Source organism: Gopherus evgoodei, chromosome 7 (assembly GCF_007399415.2).
Source record: "Gopherus evgoodei ecotype Sinaloan lineage chromosome 7, rGopEvg1_v1.p, whole genome shotgun sequence".
NCBI lineage: Eukaryota > Metazoa > Chordata > Testudines > Testudinidae > Gopherus > Gopherus evgoodei.
In genome coordinates this window covers 1537059-1558419 of record NC_044328.1, presented here as the reverse complement: position 1 = coordinate 1558419, position 21361 = coordinate 1537059, and the positions used below count along the sequence as shown (strand labels likewise).

The 21361-nt window shown below is 63.8% G+C and overlaps 1 protein-coding gene across 1 annotated transcript; it reads right to left on the bottom strand.

Annotated features, from left to right (window-relative positions):
• Positions 1 to 183: 183 nt before the first annotated feature.
• Positions 184 to 21109, bottom strand: LOC115655292 (MMS19 nucleotide excision repair protein homolog). Its single transcript, XM_030570575.1, is given in 32 exon segments — positions 184 to 465; positions 553 to 653; positions 879 to 938; positions 1017 to 1181; positions 1261 to 1343; positions 2767 to 2953; positions 3067 to 3123; positions 3202 to 3302; positions 3392 to 3518; positions 3610 to 3684; positions 3762 to 3864; positions 4779 to 4878; positions 5250 to 5405; positions 5781 to 5919; positions 8528 to 8627; positions 8917 to 8998; positions 9242 to 9359; positions 9680 to 9766; positions 9888 to 10042; positions 10327 to 10465; positions 10731 to 10808; positions 11257 to 11338; positions 12049 to 12128; positions 13169 to 13230; positions 13322 to 13450; positions 13608 to 13677; positions 14348 to 14422; positions 14986 to 15071; positions 15949 to 15966; positions 15969 to 16048; positions 16771 to 16819; positions 21004 to 21109. Coding segments are annotated over 32 exon segments (3078 nt in total). The 3' UTR covers positions 184 to 437.
• Positions 21110 to 21361: the final 252 nt, after the last annotated feature.

Here is a 21361-nt window from a genome sequence, read left to right as displayed (position 1 = left end):
AACAGGACCCCAGGCTCACGTGGTCCCTGGGCCTTCAGACCCAGACTGGACCAAGCCCTGGAGAAAACCAGGGCCAGGCCAAACCCTCGCCCTCAGGAGGAGATGGAGAGAGCGCCGGGGCCAGCTGCAGGGCTCCCACCTCCCTCGGGCCCCTCACCCCAGCCATCTTCCCCACTCAGGCCATTAGCAAAACGTGTGTTTATTCGGCTGGCCCATGGATTCCATGCGCCGCCTACAAGTGGGCATGGCCGGGCGGCAGGCGCCTGCCTTCCGTCCAGCACTGCAGGCAGCAGGAGTGGGGCAGCCCCACAGCTCCGACGTGTGCTAGGAGCAGGCTGGCCTCCAGCAGGGGCTGCCGTCCTTCCCGGCCCGCTCTGGGAGGCTTGGCTGGTTAGTGGGTTCCTGGTTAGATTGTCAGTCAGTGCCAGCAGGTTCCCTCACCTGCCTGGGCTCCCCAGCAGGAACCTGCACACACAGAACAGACAGCATGGTCGGGGGGGGGGGGTCCAGGCTGTGTTCCGGGAGCCCCCTGCCGCACCCCCCTGCACTCACCATTCCCCACGGGCCACCACCGCCTCCTTCCGCACCAGCCGCTTCATGTCGTCCAAGGGTTTGGCCAAGGCCCGGATCACCCGTGGCTTGTAAGGGAGCACCTGGAGGGGAGAGGTGCCTGTCAGTGTGGGCCCTGCACGCCATGGAGTGAAGGGGGCTGGCTGCCCTGCCCTGGGGAGCGTCCCCTCCCTCCACGCCCCCGGGGCAGGCACCCGCTAGGGTTCCCCTGCTCTGTACATGGACCCCAGCTTACCCATGGGCCCTGGCACTCGCCTTACCCCCCAAGGCCAGACACGGTGCCCAGCCTGCGCAGAGCGGGGACTTACCACAGGGACGGGCAGGCTGGTGAGCGCGTGGACACACTGCAGTGCAGCGATGCGGATGGCCTGAAAGACACGGAGCCGGGTGAGCGTGGGAGGCAGTGGGGCGGGACAGGGCGGGGCAGGGCAGGGCAGGGCACGCACCATGGCGGGGCTGGAGGTCAGGCCCAGGAACTTGGTGACCAGGGTGTCGACGTGCAGGCTCATGACATGCGGCGCCTCCAGCAGCAGGGGCTGCAGGCAGCTGAGGGTGGAGAGCTGCACCACGTGGTCCGGGCAGGATAAGGCCTCAAGCAGCAGAGAGAGCAGCTGGGGGGACACAGGCAGTGAGACGCCTGTCAGCTCAGCCCTGCCCCCCACCCCCAGCTCGGCCCGGCCCAGCACTCACCGTAGGCAGCTCCGTCACCAGCACCGGCCTGGGCAGGTGGTTCAGCACGTGGGACAGGCCCTTCAGGTAATTTGCCTTCACACCTGGGGAGAGCAGAGGGCAGCGGGTCACAGCCCCGTTCCTGGGAGGGGCCATGCGCACACCAAGGGGCAGCACCCCTGGAGCTGGCGGCCCTGCGGACATTGGGAGGGGCTCAGGCAGCAGGAGGAGCAATCCAGGGGACAGGAGGGGCCCAAGCAGCAGAGGGTGGCCCAGGGGAGCGACCTGGGGGGGACTGGCAGGTGGCTGGCCCAGGGGGTGGAAGGAGCAGGCAGCAGGGGGCCAGCCCGGGGGCGGCAGCCCAGGATGTGGGAAAGGCAGGCAGTGGGGAGCCAGCCCAGGGGGTGGGAGCAGACCGGGGAACAGGAGGGCAGAGAGCAGGGGGGCCAGCCGACCCAGGGGCAGGAGTAGCAGGCAACGGGGCCAGTCCAGGGTGTGGGAGGGGCCCAGGGAGTGGGCAGCCCAGGGGGCAGCAGGGGGTGGGAGCAGCCTGGGGGAGCAGGAGGGGCAGGCAGCGGGGGGTGGGAGGGGCCCAGGGGGCAGGAGGAGCAGGCAGAGGGAGGGGCCTGGGGGGGGGAGCAGCACAGGGGGGCGGGGGCAGGAGGGACAGGCAGAGGGAGGGGCCTGGAGGGGGGCAGGCAGCAAGGGGGTTGGAGTGGCCTTTGGGGGGTGGGAACAGCCCGAGGAGCAGGAGCAGCCCAGGGGGGTGGGAGGGGCAGGCAGTGGAAGGGGCCCAGGGGGTGGGAGGGCCAGCTGGGGGGGTGGGAGCAGCCCAGGGGCCAGGAGGGGCAGGCAGTGGGAGCGGCCCAGGGGGCAGGAGGGCCGGCTGGGGTGTGGGAGCAGCCCAGGGGGCGCAGGGCCAGGCAGGGGGTGGGAGCGGCCCAGGGGCCAGGAGGGGCAGGCAGTGGGAGTGGCCCAGGGGGGGGGAGCGGCCCAGGGGCCAGGAGGGGCAGACAGTGGGAGCAGCCCGGGGGGGGAGTGGCCCAGGAGGGGCAGGCAGTGGGAGCGGCCCAGGGGGCGGGAGAGCCAGGCAGTGGGGGTGGGAGCGGCCCAGGGGGCGGGAGAGCCGGCCAAGGGGATGGGAGAGGCAGGCAGTGGGAGAGGCCCAGGGGGCGGGGGAGGGCCGGGCAGGGGGCCAGCCGAGGGGGCGGGAGCAGCCCAGGGGGCGGGAGGGCCGGGGGGGTGGGAACGGCCGAGGGGGCGGGAGGGCCAGGAGCGGCCGAGGGGGCGGGAGCAGCCCAGGGGGCGGGAGGGCCGGCCGGGGGGGGTGGGAGCGGCCCAGGGGGCGGGAGGGCCGGCCAAGGGGATGGGAGAGGCAGGCAGTGGGAGAGGCCCAGGGGGCGGGAGGGCCGGGGGGGCGGGAGCAGCCCAGGGGGCGGGAGGGCCGGCCGGGGGGGGGGAGCAGCCCAGGGGGCGGGAGGGCCGGCCGGGGGGGGCGGGAGCAGCCCAGGGGGCCGGCGCGCTCACCGGGGCCGGCAGCGTGGAAGCCCTGGACCAGCTTGGGCACGCTATCGGTGAAGAAGCGCTGGCGGAACATGATGCGCACGTCGGCGTGACACCCTTTGTGCAGCACGTCCGGGGAGTCGGCCATGAGCAGGGAGAAGCCGTCGGCCACTGCAGGGCCTAGCTCAGCGTCCCCCAGGAGGCCCAGCAACTGCAGGGGGCGAGAGGAACCGGGAGGCTGAGGGAGGGCAGGAGCCCAGGCCGGCAGGCTGCCCCAGGCCTAAGGAGAGGGGCAGGGTCTCCCCGGGGTGGCTGGCTGCTCACCTTGTCTGTCAGGCGGGAGCTCAGAGGATGGTAGCGCAGAACCAGGCCTTTGGTCACCTGCAGGGGCAGAGAACAGTCAGCTGGAGAGCCGGGTGGGCACTGCCAGCGCCCGCCCCCCCAGGGTGCTGTCCTTACCCAGAGGAGCAGGGCGAGGGCCTGGCTTCGGAGCGGGCCCTCGGCAAGGCCGGCCTCCATCCTGCTCACCGCCGTCTCCAAGAGCTGGTCCAGCTGCTGCCCTGGGGGACGGACGGCACCGGCTGATGAAGCCCTGCAGCGCCCAGGCTGAGCGCCCCAAGGCTGGCCCAGCGCCCGCCCACCCTCTTACCTGCCGGGTACTTGTTCACCAGCCCCGCGAAGCACTTGGCAGCTGCGGTGGCAGTGAAGGGGCAGTCACAGGAGCAGCTCAGAGCCAGCAGCTCCTGCAGCAGCCTGTCCTGCTGGGGAATCAGCACCTGGAAGAGACCAGACCCCAGGACGGACGCTGGGCGCTCAAACCGCAGCGCTGCCCCCGGTTCCACCCGGGAATCCCATCCCCCGACTTACATTCCTGGGCAAGGAGCAGACGAAGGCCATGAGCAGGGCCACCAGGCGTCTCTGTGCTGCCACGTGCTGCCCGCCCTGCAAGGGAACAGCAGCACCAGCGTCACCAACTGCCCGTGCCCCCGCCCCCCCCCCCCCCCGCACTCCCCACTCACCTGGAACGGCTGGAAGGGGCAGGGGAAGCTGTCCTGGGGCAGGAAGGAGACCTCCCCGTCCAGGAAGAGGGGCACCAGCTGGGAGACACTCTGGGCAGCCAGCCTGCGGGAGGGAGGGGGAGACATGCAGGAGCCTCAGAGCTGTGGCCCGGCAGGTCAGGAGAATGGCACTTCCACCCAGTCAGCGCCCCCCACTGTGAGGGAACAGCCCCTCCTCGCTCAGCCCCCAGCCCCCCAGGAGGCAGAGCTGGGGGCTGAGCAGCAGAACCGGCACGTGATGGGACAAAGTGGAAAATGTTTGTAATATTTTATGAGTCGGCATGCCTCAGTTTCCCCTGCGCTGTTCCCCCGTGGGTGGGACAGGACTGTTCGCTCTCAAGACAGGCGGAGACAAGGGTGGTGTTGCCTGGCTGCCCTGTCCCCAGATCAGTGGAGATTTGAGACGTCGATGGCAAATCCTGTCCCCAGGACGCTGACACCCAGCACCCCAGGGGACAGAGATCTTCTCGCCTCTGCGCAGGGAGGCTGAGCCACCCCCCACCCCTGCCAGCTGGAGATCAAAGGGCTTGGAGGCAGGTGGGGGGCTCAGAGGGGGCTGCTGGAAGGAGTCGGACCAAGGAGGCCCCAGCCTGACAGAGCTGGAACCCAGGGACTCCCTACAGCCTGGCCGGGCTCCCCAGAATGGGCCGTGCTGGAACCTTCAGTTCTCTGGGCGACCCATCAGCCGGCCGGCCTGGGCCATGGCCAGTTACTGAACAAACCCAACTGTCTGGCGGTGCTGGGGAGTTGCTGTGAACACTGGGGCAACCTTCAGGGGCTAATGCCCAAGCCTCCCTAGGGGACTGTCCCAGCTGGACCTGCTGCCCCGAGCTATGGGGGTTCAGGCCAAGGAGGTGGGGAAGCAGCGAGGCTTATCCAAGGGGTCTGGCACACTGATGGGTTCCTCTCACGCTGGGGCTGTAGCACTGACCCTGTGGCTCCGGGACGCGGCCCCAGTTCGGTGCCGGTGTTACTCACTCAGGGCACAGGTGGGCACTGGCCGCGCTGACGACGGGCACCATGGCACTCAAGACCTCCTCCTCCAGCAGCAGCTTCCCCAGTGGCGAGTGAGCGTTCTCTGCAGCCAGCAGCAAGGAAAGGGCCAGGTCAGAGCCTGCCTGCAGCCCACCACGGGGACCTGCCACAGTGCTTCCGGGCACTGACAGGGCTAGGAAAGGGGCTACAAGGCTGGAGTGGCCATTGCAGATCCTCTCACCAGCGGGGACCAGGCACTGCCCTTCCGTTCCAGGCTCCAGGCTGTGACAGCGCCTCCCCGAGGGCACCACGCCTGGCAGGGCAGCTGAGCCCAGCCCTGTGGGCTGCCCAGGCACAGGGACAGCATCTGTCCTGGGTGCCCTATGGCTGCTTTCCAGCCCAAAGCCCCCAGTTGGACCTCAACGAGCCACCAAGCCTCCGACTGCCCCCTTCCATGCCTGAGCGTGGCCTCACCTTGCATGGCAGCCTGCACCATGACAGCGAGCAGGCAGGGCACCACGGTCTGGTGGTAATACCAGCAGCTCTCGGTGTCCCGCTGGCACTGCACTGCCACTTGCTGCAGGCTCTGGCACACGGCCACCACGTCACAGGCCCGCGCTGGCACGTTCCCTGCAGGGCGGAGAGTCCCATGAACATACCTCCGGCACAGAGAGCGCCAACACTCCCCCGCTCTAGGGCTCCGGACATGGCAGATGCCAAGCAGCACACGGACAAATTGTGAAGTGCCGTTGGGCCAGCTCAAAGCTCCAGCCCACGAGGCACAGCAAGGTACCAGCTCTGCTAATGCTCCTCAACCCCGACCCGCAGCCCCTGCTAGCCCAGCCCTGGGCACCTCCCTTCCCCCAGGGTTCTGCTGACGCCCCTCAACCCCAACCCCCAGGCTGACTCCAGCTCATGCATCTCTGCTGATGCCCCATCTGGCACCCCCTGCTGGCTCCCTCCGGAACCCGCGAAGGCTCCGGCAGGATTCCCTGGTGGCTTTACCTTTCGGCATCTGCCGCAGACACTGCAACAGGACAGGAATCGTCTCGTGCACTATCCCGGGGTGTGTGGACACGGCTGCCAGTGCCTGCAGGCAGCGTGCCCGCAGGGACTGCATGGATCGCCTGCCCTCCTCCTCCCGCTCTGAAAGAAGCAGCACATGGATGAGACCAAGGGCACAGGCTGGCGGCTCAGGATGAGGGTGGTGGTGGGGGAGCAGAGAGACCGGGCACAGCGTGACCTCCCCAGCTGGGATCCGCCCTCAGCCCAGCCCCCTGAAGTACCGCCAGGGCCCAGCCCAGCCCTAGGGCGATGCTGCCACAGCATGGCCCTCAGGGAGCCAGCTCTCAGAGTGCCAGGGCCAGGCCGCAGCAGCAGGGCCCCTGTGAAGCCGGCAGTGACAGGAGGGAAGGGAGAAGGGGAGTCTCAGTGTGTGTGTAGGGGGGGAGGGCACGGCTCTGTATAGCTTAGAATCAGAGAATCGAAGGAGTGGGAGGGACCTCGCGAGCATGGCTAGTCCAGCCCCTGCACCGAGGCAGGACTCGGTATTACCTAGACCAACTCTGACAGGTGTGTGTCCAACCTGCTCTCAAACATCCCCAATGACAGAGATTCCACAGCCTCCCTGGGCAATTTATCCCAGTGCTTAACACCCTGACAGGTAGGAAGTTTTTCCTAATGTCCAACCTAAACCTCCCTTGCTGTAGTTTAAGCCCATTGCTTCTCATCCTGGCCTCAGAGGTTAACAAGGACAATTTACCTCCCTGGAACAATACTTGAAAACTGTTCTCATGTCCCCTCAGTCTTCTCTTCTCCAGACTAAACAAACCCAATTCTTTCAATCTTCCCTCAGAGCTCATGTTTTCTAGACCTTTCATCATTTGTGTTGCTCTTCTCTGGACTCTCCAATTTGTCCACATCCTTCCTGCGATGTGGTGCCCAGAACTGGACACAATACTCCAGCTGAGGCCGTGTCAGAGCAGGGTAGAGCAGAAGAATTACTTCTCGTGTCTTGCTCACCACACTCTGCTAAGACAGCCCAGAATGATGTTTGCTTTTTTGAAACAGTGTTACCCTGTTGACTCATATTTAGCTTGTGATCCACTATGAGCCCCAGATCCCTTTCCGCAGGACTCCTTCCTAGGCAGTCATTGCCCATTTTGTATCTGTGCAACTGATTGTTCCTTCCTAAGTGGGGTACTTTGCAATTGTCCTTATTGAATTTCATGCTATTGACTTCAGACCATTTCTCCAGTTTGTCCAGATCATTTTGAATCTTGATCCTGTCCTCCAAAGCACTTGCAGCCCCTCCCAGCTTGGTATCATCAGCCAACGTTATCTGTGTACTCTGTGCCGTTATCTAAATCACTGATGAAGATATTGAACGGAACCGAACTCAGAACCGATCCCTGCAGGACCCCACTCTTTATGCCCTACCAGCCTGACTGTGAACCACTGATAACTACTCTCTGGGAACGATTTTCCAACCAGTTCTGCACCCACCGTATAGCAGCTCTATCCAGGAGCTATGCATAGCACGGGCACTACAGTGACAGGTGTGTGTGGGAAAGTGCCAGTGAGGGGGGCATGGCTCCATACAGCATGACACGGGCACTGCAGGGAGGGGAGGGAGAAGCAGGGTGCCAGTGAGGGGGACGTGGCTCCGTACAGAGTGGCACGGGCACTGCAGTGGGGGAGGGAGAACGGGGTGCCAGTGAGGGGGGCATGGCTCCATACAGCATGGCACGGGCACTGGGGGGGGAGGGAGAAGCAGGGTGCCAGTGAGGGGGACGTGGCTCCATACAGCATGGCACGGGCACTGCAGCAGGGGGAGGGAGCAGCAGGGTGCCAGTGAGGGGGACGTGGCCCCATACAGCATGGCACGGGCCCTGCAGGGGGGGAGGGAGAAGCAGGGTGCCAGTGAGGGGGACGTGGCTCCGTACAGAGTGGCACGGGCACTGCAGTGGGGGGAGGGAGAACGGGGTGCCAGTGAGGGGGACGTGGCTCCGTACAGAGTGGCACGGGCGCTGCAGGGGGGGAGGGAGAACAGGGTGCCAGTGACGGGGGCGTGGCTCTGTACAGCATGGCACGGGCACTGCAGCGGGGGGAGGGAGAAGCAGGGTGCCAGTGAGGGGGGCGTGGCTCCATACAGCATGGCAGGAGCACTGCAGCGGGGGGAGGGAGAAGCAGGGTGCCAGTGAGGGGGACGTGGCTCCGTACAGAGTGGCACGGGCTGCAGTGGGGGGAGGGAGAAGCGGGTGCCAGGAGGGGGACGTGGCTCCGTACAGAGTGGCACGGGCACTGCAGGGGAGGGGAGAAGCGGGGTGCCAGGAGGGGGACGTGGCTCCGTACAGAGTGGCACGGGCACTGCAGTGGGGGGAGGGAGAAGCGGGGTGCCAGTGAGGGGGACGTGGCTCCGTACAGAGTGGCACGGGCACTGCAGTGGGGGGAGGGAGAAGCGGGGTGCCAGGGAGGGGGACGTGGCTCCGTACAGAGTGGCACGGGCACTGCAGTGGGGGAGGGAGAAGCGGGGTGCCAGGAGGGGGACGTGGCTCCTACAGCATGGCAGGAGCACTGCAGGGGGGAGGGAGAAGCGGGGTGCCAGGGAGGGGGACGTGGCTCCGTACAGAGTGGCACGGGCACTGCAGTGGGGGAGGGAGAAGTGGGGTCCCAGCCTCTCCCAGGTGGTGGCGATGGGACCTTCCCCAGGTGGAGAGTTGTCCCCCGCCCACACCAGCCGGGCCCCATACCTGACTGTACAACTCCTCCGCTAGCCTCTGCACCATGCGCCCAGAGAAGGCCCCGGGGTAGATGGGGGCCAGAGATCCTGCGGCCTCCATTGCAGCCACGCTGTGGGGAGGAAGAGAAGAGGTGAGAGCGGCCGGGTGGGGCCAGCAGGGTCCCACCCCAGCCACATGCAGCAGGCAAAGGGCTTGGAGCACAGCACCGCGAGGAGACAGGCTGGGTTCACAGCCCCTCTGTAGAGGAGCTGGTGGCTACGCCCCCCAACCCTGGTCACTCCTCCATTCCTGCGGCAGGCCCCGGTGTAGTTCTTGGGGGTGAAGGGCACCCAGGACGCCAAGAGCCCAGGCATGCTGGGTTTGTTCTAGCCAGGCCAGGAACCCCCGCAGCCACTCACCAGCTCTGGGAATCGTCCGCATGCAAGACGAGCCGGGTCAGGTGATCCACGACCAGCTGCACATCCGGGGGAGCCAGGAGCCCTGAAACGAGACACGGCTGAGCTGCGTCAGGCCCAGTGCCCAGGGCACTGCCCTGCCCCCACAGCCTGCAGCATCATCTAGTGCCCCCAGGTGCTGCCACAGCACAGCCCAGCAGGCGGGGAACAGGGCCCTAGGGTGCCCCCTACGATCAGCACCCTGCAAGGAACTGACACTGGCCCATAACCAGACAGCCCCCCCGAGCTGCCAGCACCAGCGTCCCCCCTCCCCCAGGAAGACACCAACCTGGCAGCGTGCCCAGGACGGTCAGGGCTCGGATCCCCACCAACTGCAGCTGCACGCTGGGGTCCGTCAGTGCCGAGAACAGCACGGAGCACAGCGGGGGCGGGAACACAGCAGGGCGCTCCCTCTGGGGACACAGACACAGCGTCAGGGCCCTGTGGGCACAAGTCCCAGCACCCCCACCCCACAGGCACCCTCCGGCCTGAGGGCTGCACAGACTTCACACGCAGCACACCTCACCCACCACAGCAGTGCAGCCACCTCTGAGGTGAGACGCAGCAGCTGGTTCATCTGCACATCAGTTTAGAACACTAAGACTGACTGCGCTGCCGGCCCATCGCTGCCGAGTTCAGGGCAGCGGGCCGCGCCCAGGACCAGTCCGCACTGTCGGGAGCGCCGTGGAAGCAGGTAATGGCCCCCATGCTGGGGGGCTGGGGTAACAGCCTCACCTTCATCCTCGTGCCCCCACTTCTGCTGCACCTCTAAGAAGCCCAGAAGCATCTCCAGGATCGTCCTCCGCTGGCTGCTCTAGAAGGGAGCAAAGGCCCAGCCCAGGTCAGAGCCCCTGCTCAGAGCGGGGGGGGGGGTCCTGTGCAGCGTACCGGCACCAGGCCCCCCCGCGCACACTGCTCTGGCGGGCGCCCCTCACCTGTGGGTGCTGGTTGTACTGCTCCAGCAGCAGAGGCACGACGCTGCTGGTGATCCGGTGGCCGGCTCGGAAGGAGGCGCCTGCCGCTGCCTGCAGGAGCTTGGCGCTTGGCCACACCAGCTTCATATCAGGCTCGCACAGATGGTGCCTGCAGTCTGAGAGAGCAGGTGTCAGCTATGTCCCCCAGAGCCCCAGGCCATGCTGCTGCTCTCCACTCACCCAGAGCCCGCAGGCGCCCCTGCCATGCCAACCCTTTGCTGGGAAGGGTGCGACCCCGGCAGTTCCCCAGGCTTGTCCCCCAGTCCATGCTCCCCGGCATGTCCTGCGAGGGGGGAACAGGATGCGGAGTGGTGGTGGGGAGAGCTGAGAAGGGACAGTCAGTGCACACAGTCCCCGGAGCCGGACGTGGGGCCCCGTACAGGGCCCCTCCAGGAGGTACCTTGCAGGATGCTGCTCAGGAAGGAGTCTAGCAGGTCCTCAGTGTCCGAGCTGAGCACGGAGCGGGACAGGCAGGCAGACAGGCCGTGCAGCGCAGCCAGAGCCTCCGCCTCGACCTTCTCGCTGGCCGTCTGAAACACCTGGGGGAGGGAGTCAGAGAAGCCCAGATGCCGACCAGAGGGAGTCGGGCCCCACTCCCACTAGCTCTGGAAACTGAGCACTCCCCAAAAGCCCCAATGGGGTCTGGGCTTTGCCCAGGTTCCCCTCAACCCTCGTGTTCTGGGCAGGGCTGCCAAGGCTGACCGCAGTGCTCTGGGGCTCTCCTGTGGGCATGAGGGAAGACTCCTCTTCCCAGCAGGGAGCCTTCTGCCCCCAGATGCGCCCACAGGGCCCAGCTGCACTCACCTCCCGGCGCAGGGACGACCAGAGGCTGGGGAGGAATTCCTGCAGCTCCTTCTGCCCGTAGATGGTGCAGCAGGCGCCCTGCAGGAGGGAGCCAGGACAGACGTTAGGGAAGAGCCAGCAAGGGAGGGGCCAGAGAGCAGCGACCGCCCACCTCAGGCTCAGCCTGCCAGGCTGGCTGTGGGTAGGGCTGCAGGGATAATCGCACTAGGGCCAGGGAGGAGAGACCCGGTGCTCCCACTCCCTTCAAGCCAGCAGCAAGGGGAGCCCATGTAGCAGTAAGGTTTAGTGTTTGTATTTTGTGTAACTGAGAACGAAGGACAAAGGATCATAGCGTAGTATGACTGTATTCTGCTGGGATGTGTTTTTTTCCAATGACCCAGGGTCGTTCCTTCCTGCTGCTATCCAGTCGGGGTGGCCGGCAGAATACAATCAAATCAATACATCCTACATTATTATCCTTTATCCTTCCTTCCAAGTTCTACAAAACACAAACAATAAATCCTACTGCTACACCTGTCCCCCGTACCAGGGTCTGCAGGGAGTCCAGCTTGGCGCTCTGCATCTCCGAGTCCATCTTCTCGATTAGCAGCGGCAGCAGGAACTGTAGAGAGAGGGGCGGTTAGGATCCCTGGACCTAGTCCAGCACCCAAGCCCACACCGCCAGCTCCCCCGTCCCTGGACAGAGGCAGGGCTGCAGGTGCAGAGCCTTCCCCAGTGCATGGCTGCCAGCAGCCACCCTGAGCTCGCAAGGCAGGGGACATGGCCTTGCAGCCCTTTCCAGGGGAGGCCCAGCCCATCAGCTGCCATCGTCCACCAGAGCGCTGAGATGTAGCACAGAGCACTTGGCGTCAGTGCCCAGAGCCAGCCTGGCCGCTCCAAGCTCCGGGGCCCAGCCATTCACACCAGAGCGGCGTACGTTCGTGACAGGCAGGGGCACCAACCAAGGGAACCACACCCCAAGGGGCACGGGGATTCCCTGGCATGTGCCATTTTTAAAGCAAGCTGAGATGTTTTTCTAAGGATTATTTCAGGGCAGGTCTCCAGCCTGTCACAGAGGGTCAGACCGGACGATCACAACGGCCCTGGGATCTGTGAATTCCCTTCTCCCACCACAGTGCACCATGCAGGGAGCTGCCTCTGCTCAGAGGTGCCACCGATGGCTCTGGAGAGGGGCCGGTGCCCAGACCAGCACGTCCGGTCCTACAAACCAGAGCCCAGGGCATGGAAACACCAGCCCGCCCGCCCTCCCTCCAGCTCAGAAGGACAATGCTCCTCGGCGTAGTTGCTGCTGCCCACCCGAGGGGCGTCGTACCTCGGCAAACTGGGCGTGGAGGCCAGCACGGCCCGGAGGCTCACAATCAGGTCCTCTCTCTGAATGCAATGAGGGTCGTTGGGGGGCTGGAACGGAAGCACAAAGAGCAGGAGGCCTGTCAGACAGATTCCCCAAAGAATAAAACAAGCAGCAAAACATGCCGCCATGGCTGAACCAGAGTAAAAGAGAGATTTAAAGGCGTCTTTTAAACCCTGCAAATCAAACCTTATCGAGGAAAATAGAAAGGAGCATAGACTCTGGCAAGTTTCTTTGCATGGATCTTCACGGCTGAGGATGTGAGAGAGATTCCCACACCCGAACCAGCCTTTTTAGGTGACAAATCTGAGGTGTCATTAGAGGAGGTTTTGGAACAAACTGATAAACAGCAATAAGTCACCAGCAATAAGGATCAGATGGGATTCACCCAGGAGTTCTGAAGGAACTCAAAGATGTGAAACTGCAGAAGCATTAATAGTGGTATGTAATCTACCGCTTAAATCACCCTCTGTGCTAGCTGACTGGTGGACAGCTAATGGGACACCAATTCTTAAAAAGGCTCCAGAGGCGATCCCGGAAATTACAGGCCAGTGAGCCTAACTTCAGTACCAGGAAAACTGGATGAAACTCGAGTGAAGAACAGAATTACCAGACATAGATGAACATAATTTGTTGGGGAAGAGTCAACAAGGTTTATGTAAAGGGAAATCATGCCTCACCAATCTACTAGAATTCTTTGAGGGGGTCAACAAGCATGTGGCCAAGGGGGATCCAGTGGACATAGTGCAAATGGGCCTTCAGAAAGCCTCTGTCAAGGTGCCTCACCAAAGGCTCTTAAGTACAGTAAGCTGCCATGGGATAAAATCCATGATCCTCTCGGGGATTGGTAACTGTTTAAAAGAGAGGAACAAGGGACCAGAGGCCAGCAAAACCAGTCAAACGAACCTGGCCTCACGCACACCGTCCTGCCCTCAGAATGGTCCTCGGCCTACGACACCAAGACACCACAGGACGCTCACCAGCCTCGGTTCTCACCTTGCCCCTCTTACCCCCAGCCCTGGGCAGGACACAGCCCATGGGAACATGCTGACAGGCAATGCAGAAGGTACGGGGAGGAGGACTCACTCACAGGAGTAAAATCAATGGGGAAGTAGCAGGATGTCACTTCAAAGAGCTCCTCTACGAAGGGACCTGCGGGGAGAGAACAGAAATGGCTCAGTCCCAGGGCCAGCCCCCCAAGCTGCCTGCAGGGCTGAGGGCAGCAGGGCTGCCAGGTGCTTACCCAGCACATAGTCCTTAAGGATGAGGTCGCAGACGATCTGGAAGGCAACTAGCAGATTGCGAGGGTCCTTCTCCCCGTCCATCACCTGGATGAAGCCGAAAGTGAAGTCGGCGCCCAGGCCCTTCAGCTCTGCAGAGGGAAGGAGCAGGCACAGCGATGGCCCAGGGTCCCCACAGCTCAGCTGCTGGGCCAAGCCACGGGGCACTGCCTATGGGCTCCCCCCTGCCCCCAGCCAGGCCACAGCGCCCACCCTCCCCACTTCCAGCGGGTTGCCTCCCTGCCTCACCTTCCTCTCTGGTGTGCATGAAGTTGGTGATGATGCTGTAGACCGTGTGGCGATCCAGCTGCGGCAGGGACTGGAGGGGAAGAGCGGAGGAGTTAGAAGAACACACTGTCACGGACTCACAGATCATGCCCACTGTGCTCCAGAGCAGAGGGATCACAGCACTGCTGACTAGGGGCTGGAGGGACTACACCACATGGTGCTGCCAGCTGAAGGGACGCCAACATGAAGGACATGCGCCCCTGGGGGAGAGGCGTTAGCGTGGCACACAGGGGCATGCGCAGGAGGAGTGCAAGGGCATTAAACGAGGAGGTCAGGCTGGGCGATCGTCTCCCAGAACAGGAGGAATCCCCGTTGCTTGGAGGTCTAAGCCTGACCTGCAGAACAGCCTGAAGGACCCTATTCTGCCCTGGCCAGAGGGGTCGGGGGCGCAGACCAGATGGGAGCCAAGGCTCTGCTCTCTGAGATTTTTCCAACCACTCCCAGAAGGGAGCTGGCTCCTGAGCAGGCCTGAGCCGCCAGCCAGCAGGGAGTCTCCAGAGACCAGCGCTGCCTCCTCCAGGCATGGCTCGAGCCACAACACCATGCAGGGGGGACAGAGGAGCAGGAGCTGTGCCCCTAGGCAAGAGGCAGCCCAGCTCACCAGACCATGCATGTAACATGTTACCCTGGCCCCTGGGGGCGCGGACAGCAGCTGGGAAGGGCCCGCAAAGGGGTGTGACAGACGGACTCTGGCCGCTTACCTGAACGTGCACCTCCTGGAAGATGGCTTTGAGCACAGACACGGCCAGGCCTGGGGCCAGCACCTCGCACAGGCTCTGGGGACACAGAGAGAGAAAAGCAAGGTACAGCGCAAAGCTGCCAGCCAGCACCGGAAGGTGATCTGCAGCAGAGTGGGATGCCCCCACGCTATCCCCCCACCACATTCACAAGACAGGATTGAGCAGCTGTCCCCTCACACCCTGCACAGCTTAGTCACAGAGCCCACAGGCTCGTCACACTAACGATCCAATCACCTCAGCCCAGCCAAATCCTGCGCCAGAGGGACCCACCCGCTCCTGGGAGGTGCTAGTCCGTGGCCATTAACATGTAATAAGGGTGATCCGACCTCATGCTTCAAGTTCTAATCTGCCCTTGCCACTCCCCGCCGGGTCAGGAAGGCCATCTGCCCTCCCCCCCATGCTTAGAAGTGGCTTCAGCTCCTTCGAAGCATCCTACAGGCCACACAGGCTGTGGAGGAGATGAGACATGGCTGATGCAGCGCAGACAGGAGGGGCCAACAGACTGTTCCCCCCGCCCCTAGACAGGTTCCCAGCTCTGCCCTGGAATCCTCTCCGACCGGCCGGAGATGGGGCTGCAGCAGCAGCAGAAGCGAGCTCACCAGCGCATGGAGTCCCTGCAGCACAGCAGGATCACAAGGTGATGATCCTTCAGGCCGGTTCTCATAGAACAGGACCAGGTGTGTCACTGCAACAGAAACAAACCCCTGAGGTGTGAGACCCCCAGCTCTGTGGGCTGAGCCCACACCTCCCCGAGAGCCATGGCACCTGGGACAGGGCAGCAGAGCCAGCTGCCAGGTTAGAACCAACGCACTTACTGGTGAGCATCTGGCTCTGGAGCAGCTGCAGGCTTTCTGCCATCAACAGCACCACCCACTCCTCCTGGATGGGCCCCCCCGGACACCTCTCTACCCCCAAGAACAGCCCTTTCTGCACTCTATGGCTGAGCGCTAATGAGGTGGGGCTCTGCCCACGGCTGGGCGGAACCAGATAAGGCCTGGGCGTAAGTGCATGTGCAAAGACCAGGCCTGGAGCTGACAAGTCAGCTCAGCCAAGCAGAGACACACCACAGCAGCCTGGGATTCCTCCCACCCGGTTCCAGACCGTTCTCTTTCCCCTGAATCATAGCCCAGAGCACCCTGGGCCACTGTGGCAGGAAGCAGACGCCAGGAGCCAGCTCACAGGCACCTGTGCACTCTGCTGCGGCAGGGGAACACCTCAGAGCCCTGGCACAAGAGCGCCTTGGAAACAACCGTGACCCTTTCGCACAGCAACGCTGCCACTGCGACCCCTCCCCCTTATAAATTCAAAGCACATTGTTTAACATATAATGCCATGATAAATGCTGGAGACAAGCAGCGTTGGGGGATGGAGGCTTGCAGCTCACAAACCCCAGGAAATAACCTTGCGCACCCCTGAGGTTGTCCCAACCCCCCCGGGCGCTACGGCACTTCATGCACATGGTAACGTCAGCCACTACCAGAGCAATGCCCATGCTGAGCTGCCCCCTCTCCCATGTCTAGGCTGCAGTCACACAGGGAGAAGGGGGCTGGCACGTCCCCTACCTTCCTCCTCTTGGAGCAGGAGTGACAGTGGAGCAGGACCTGGGACAGCAGCTGGAGGCCTCGCCCACGCGTGCGAGGTTCTGTATTCTCAAGGCAGGACCTAAGGGGGGGTGGAGAATGACGACAGGGCTGTGGTGAGCAGAGGCCCACACTCAGTGTGTACAAGTGAGGGGGAGAGTAGTGGTCAGAGCAGGGCCGGCAGCAAGGACTGCTCTGCTCTGTGCCCAGTTCTGGCACTGGCTGCCTGGCCTTGGCAAAGTCACTTCCCTCTTGGTAACACAGCCCCCCGCCTGCCCTTGGGGGGGAGGACTGGGGGAGCTCACCCACTCATCTGGCCAGGGCCCATGGAGCTGACACCAGGGGCCCCTCCCCCCAACCATACATCCACAACAGGAAACCCCAGTGCTCCGTTAGCTCTTGGTTCCAAGTGGCCGCAGAGACTGAGGGGAGGAGGCAGGCACCAAGACAAGGACCCTTCTCTGAGAGCAGCCACCCAGCAGGGAACTCCCGTGGAAGATGGGGGTGGGGGCAGTTACTTTGGATCCTGGCGGGCAAAGATTTGGTGGGACTCCTGCTCGGTTTGGGTCCTAGAATCCATTCTCCTGAAGCAATCCGGTATGCAGGGGCTGGGCAAGGCCAGGGGGCACTCAGCTCATCCCCAGAGGGGGCGCTGCCTGGTACCGATACAGCCAGAGTGCACAGGGGGGTCTCGGCTCCAGGCCACAGGAGCGACACAAAGACCCCTCTGCCTCTAACGCTCCTGCTCCTGACTTTCCTGAGCCGGAGGAGGAAGAGGGAAGTGGTGTACGAGGTTTCTCTCACCCCAGGGCTTCCACGATCTCCAGGATGGTCCAGCTTCCTGCTTTCACCCCTAGAAAGGAGGCAAATGATAAGCCAGGGAGAGGCCCAAAGCATTCCTCAGACAGCCAGGGCCCCAGAGAGCGGGGCTGGGCTGCTCCTCCTCTCCAGGGAAGAAGAGGCAGGCCTAGCTGATGGCACAGGTGCCGTGCGTTTCCCTGGTACCCCCACTAAGTACTGGGGGAATTACGGGGAATTGTGGTGCAGGACAGGGGCTGCTGTATACACGCCAGCTCCCGAGGAGACAATAGGCTGGGGCCGGTTTTACGACTGAACTACTTGACAGGGATATGAACTGGGCTAGCTGGAGCCTAAGGAGTATTTGCAGCAGGGTGGGAGACACGAGCTGAGGACTGAAAGCCTGGGAGAGGGACAGAATTTTGACCCAGAGCATGCTCAGTGAGTGGCTGCCCTGCCAATCATGTGGGGACAGTGCTGTTTGTACTGCCCCTCCGCTGACAGGGATTCTGCTTTCTCCCTGCCTGCTTTGTGGGGAGGATGTGGCCCTGGAGCTGGCGGAGGGTGGGGGGAGGGCTGTGACCAGCTAGGAACACCGGATGAGTGTGTGTCAGGTAACCCTCTCATGTGCTAGTAATTGACAGCACGTGCCGAATGCCGTCTAGGACAGCAAATCACATCACTGGATGACATCATAGTGCAATATTAGCTCTTCTCTGGTGCTGTCCCTCCAAAGTTCTCAGTGTGTGTTCCAGACATTTAAAGAGGCCCCAGGCATCCCCTGCAGGTGACTTACACCTGCTTTACTGGTAGGGAAACTGAAGCACAGACAGATGACATGACCTTCCTGAGGGATCTGAGCCACAGCTAGGAATAGAACCTGGGACTCCTGATGCTGTCCCACTTGGGCCGCCCGCTAGCAAAGATGGCACCAAAACACTGGATCCCTAGAAACCTCCAGTGATGGGGATTCCACAGCCTGCCTTGAAGCCTGGCCCAGAGTGTACTCTCCTTACAGATTAAGCCCAGTACTTCTTGTCCTATCCTTGATACGCATGGAGAACAATTGATCACCGTCCTCACTAACAGCCCTTAACACAGTGGTCCCCAACCTTTTCCGGGTGGCAGATGTCGGACGACGAGCCACTGAGGACCGTGGCCAGCGGACAAGCACCTGCCAAAATGCAGCTGAGAAGCAGCACATCAAGAAGTGTCACTGCCAAAATGCCGCTGAAAATTGGCAGCAGCACCGCCTACTGGTGAGGCCGTTTTTCGGCAGCATTTCAGCGGATGCTTGTCTGCCGGCCAGTACAACTGGTGCACATAGATGCCAATGGCGCCTGCAGGCACCGCGTTGGGGACCGCTGCCTTAACACATCTGCAGACTATTATCAGATGTTCCCTCTAGTCTTTCTCAAGCAACATGCCTTTCATTAACCATCCTTCACATGCCAGGTTTTCTAAACAGTTTATCATTTCTGCTGTTGTCATTTCTGCTCCAAGGCCTACTCTTCCTGGGAAAGTTGATTAGCATACCTCTGTGGAACAAGCTGTTCCACGATAGCTCCCGATGTGGGCACACTCTTCTAGAGTTAACGTGACTTTTATTCCAGAATAATGACTCTACATTGAGAGTAAGAACTAAGAATATGCAAGGTAGGTGACAGAGGTAAGCCAATGGAAATTTTGTCTTAGTACTGAAAGTTTGGCCTTCGAGTGTACTTATATCTTGCTCTATACTAAAGCCAGAGAACACAGAAAGACCAAATGCCCATCTTCCCCGAAGCGCGGGGCGCCCACCACTAGGACACAGCAGTGCAGCTGAGGCCTGGCCAGTGCCCAGTACAGTGGGGACAGTTACTTGCCACACCTCACCTACCACAGGAGAGACCTATTCCACCACGAGAGGTGCCAGGGAACCTACACACAGGAAAGGCAGCCAGTGACCAGGCCACATCAACCCCAGAAGGGTGCAGATGTCACCCAAGTCACCAGGCTGCGGGACGGTGTGTGGGGGTCAGTGAGCCCAAGCTGTGCGGATCCCAGGGTGCCCTGGACAAAGCCGGTGCTGCACTGCTCATGTCAATCTAAGTACATGTAAAAGCAGCAAAGAATCCTGTGGCACCTTATAGACTAACAGACGTTTTGGAGCATGAGCTTTCGTGGGTGAAGTCACCTGGAACACTCTTTTCCTGTATCCAGTCTTGGCCCACCGACCCCCAGGTAAGTGGCCGTGACCATCTTAACCCAGATTCCCAGCATCCCCACTAGCCCCCAGTGCCCTGTCTCCCAGCACACTGCCCCAGCCCTACATCCCCCAGCCCTGCCCCATGTCTCACATCCTAACCCCACATCCCGCGGCCCCGCCCCACCCCCCACACCCACCCTGCCCCAGCCCCGCCCCACATCCCCCAGCCCCGCCCCATGCCCCACACCCACCCTGCCCCAGCCCCGCCCCACATCCCCCAGCCCCGCCCCATGTCCCACACCCACCCTGCCCCATGTCCCACACCCACCCTGCCCCAGCCCCGCCCCACATCCCCACAGCCCCGCCCCATGTCCCACACCCACCCTGCCCCAGCCCCGCCCCACATCCCCCAGCCCCGCCCCATGTCTCACATCCTAACCCCCATCCTCCAGCCCCGCCCCATGCCCCACCCCCCCCAGCCCGCCCACATCCCCCAGCCCCGCCCCATGCCCCACACCCACCCTGCCCCATGTCTCACATCCTAACCCCACATCTCCAGCCCCGCCCCATGCCCACACCACCCTGCCCAGCCCCGCCCCACCCCCCCCCGCCCCATGTCCCACACCCCCCTGCCCCAGCCCCGCCCCACATCCTCCAGCCCCGCCCCATGCCCCACACCCACCCTGCCCCAGCCCCGCCCCACATCCCACAGCCCCGCCCCATGTCCCACACCCACCCTGCCCCAGCCCCGCCCCACATCCCCAGCCCCGCCCATGTCCCACACCCACCCTGCCCCAGCCCCGCCCCACATCCCCACAGCCCCGCCCCATGTCCCACACCCACCCTGGCCCCGCCCCGCCCCACATCCCCCAGCCCCGCCCCATGTCTCACATCCTAACCCCACATCCTCCAGCCCCGCCCCATGCCCCACACCCACCCTGCCCCAGCCCCGCCCCACATCCCCCCAGCCCCGCCCCATGTCCCACACCCCAGCACTGCCCCAGCCCCGCCCCACATCCCCCAGCCCCGCCCCATGTCCCACACCCACCTGCCCCAGCCCCGCCCCACATCCCCACAGCCCCGCCCCATGTCCCACACCCACCCTGCCCAGCCCCGCCCCACATCCCCCAGCCCCGCCCCATGTCTCACATCCTAACCCCACATCCTCCAGCCCCGCCCCATGCCCCACACCCACCCTGCCCCAGCCCCGCCCCACATCCTCCAGCCCCGCCCCATGCCCCACACCCACCCTGCCCCATGTCTCACATCCTAACCCCACATCCTCCAGCCCCGCCCCATGTCCCACACCCACCCTGCCCCAGCCCCCGCCCCACATCCCCCAGCCCCGACCCATGTCCCACACCCACCCTGCCCCAGCCCCGCCCCACATCCTCCAGCCCCGCCCCATGCCCCACACCCACCCTGCCCCAGCCCCGCCCCACATCCCCACAGCCCCGCCCCATGTCCCACACCCACCCTGCCCCAGCCCCGCCCCACATCCTCCAGCCCCGCCCCATGCCCCACACCCACCCTGCCCCAGCCCCGCCCACATCCCCACAGCCCCGCCCCATGTCCCACACCCACCCTGCCCCAGCCCCGCCCCACATCCTCCAGCCCCGCCCCATGCCCCACACCCACCCTGCCCCAGCCCCGCCCCACATCCCCACAGCCCCGCCCCATGTCTCACATCCTAACCCCACATCCCCCAGCCCCGCCCCATGTCCCACACCCACCCTGCCCCAGCCCCGCCCCACATCCTCCAGCCCCGCCCCATGCCCCACACCCACCCTGCCCCAGCCCCGCCCCACATCCCCACAGCCCCGCCCCATGTCCCACACCCACCCTGCCCCAGCCCCGCCCACATCCTCCAGCCCCGCCCCATGCCCCACACCCACCCTGCCCCAGCCCCGCCCCACATCCCCACAGCCCCGCCCCATGTCTCACATCCTAACCCCACATCCCCCAGCCCCGCCCCATGTCCCACACCCACCCTGCCCCAGCCCCGCCCCACATCCCCACAGCCCCGCCCCCCAGCCCGCGCCGGCCGGTACCTGCTGCCACCTCGGCCGCCCGCCCGTCCTGCAGGCCGGACACGAAGTCCCGCACCCAGCCCCGCAGGGCGCCGCCGGGCCCCTCAGCACCGGCCGCCGCCGCCATGATGCGCTGGGGGGGGGGGGAAGACAACCACAGGCGCATGCGCGCCGGAGAGAGACCACCCTCCCGTCACGTTGGACAGGCGGGACAAACTGTGTCACGTGACAAAGGGGCCCGGGAGCTGCTAGTGCGCGTGCGTGGAAGGGCAGACTCAGTGCCGGGGGGAGGAGCTTGGATTAAGGGTGGGGCCTGTGACTGCCACCGGGAGGGGCTCAGGGCGCGGGTGGGGCCGGGGGTAAAGGGGATCAGGACCTC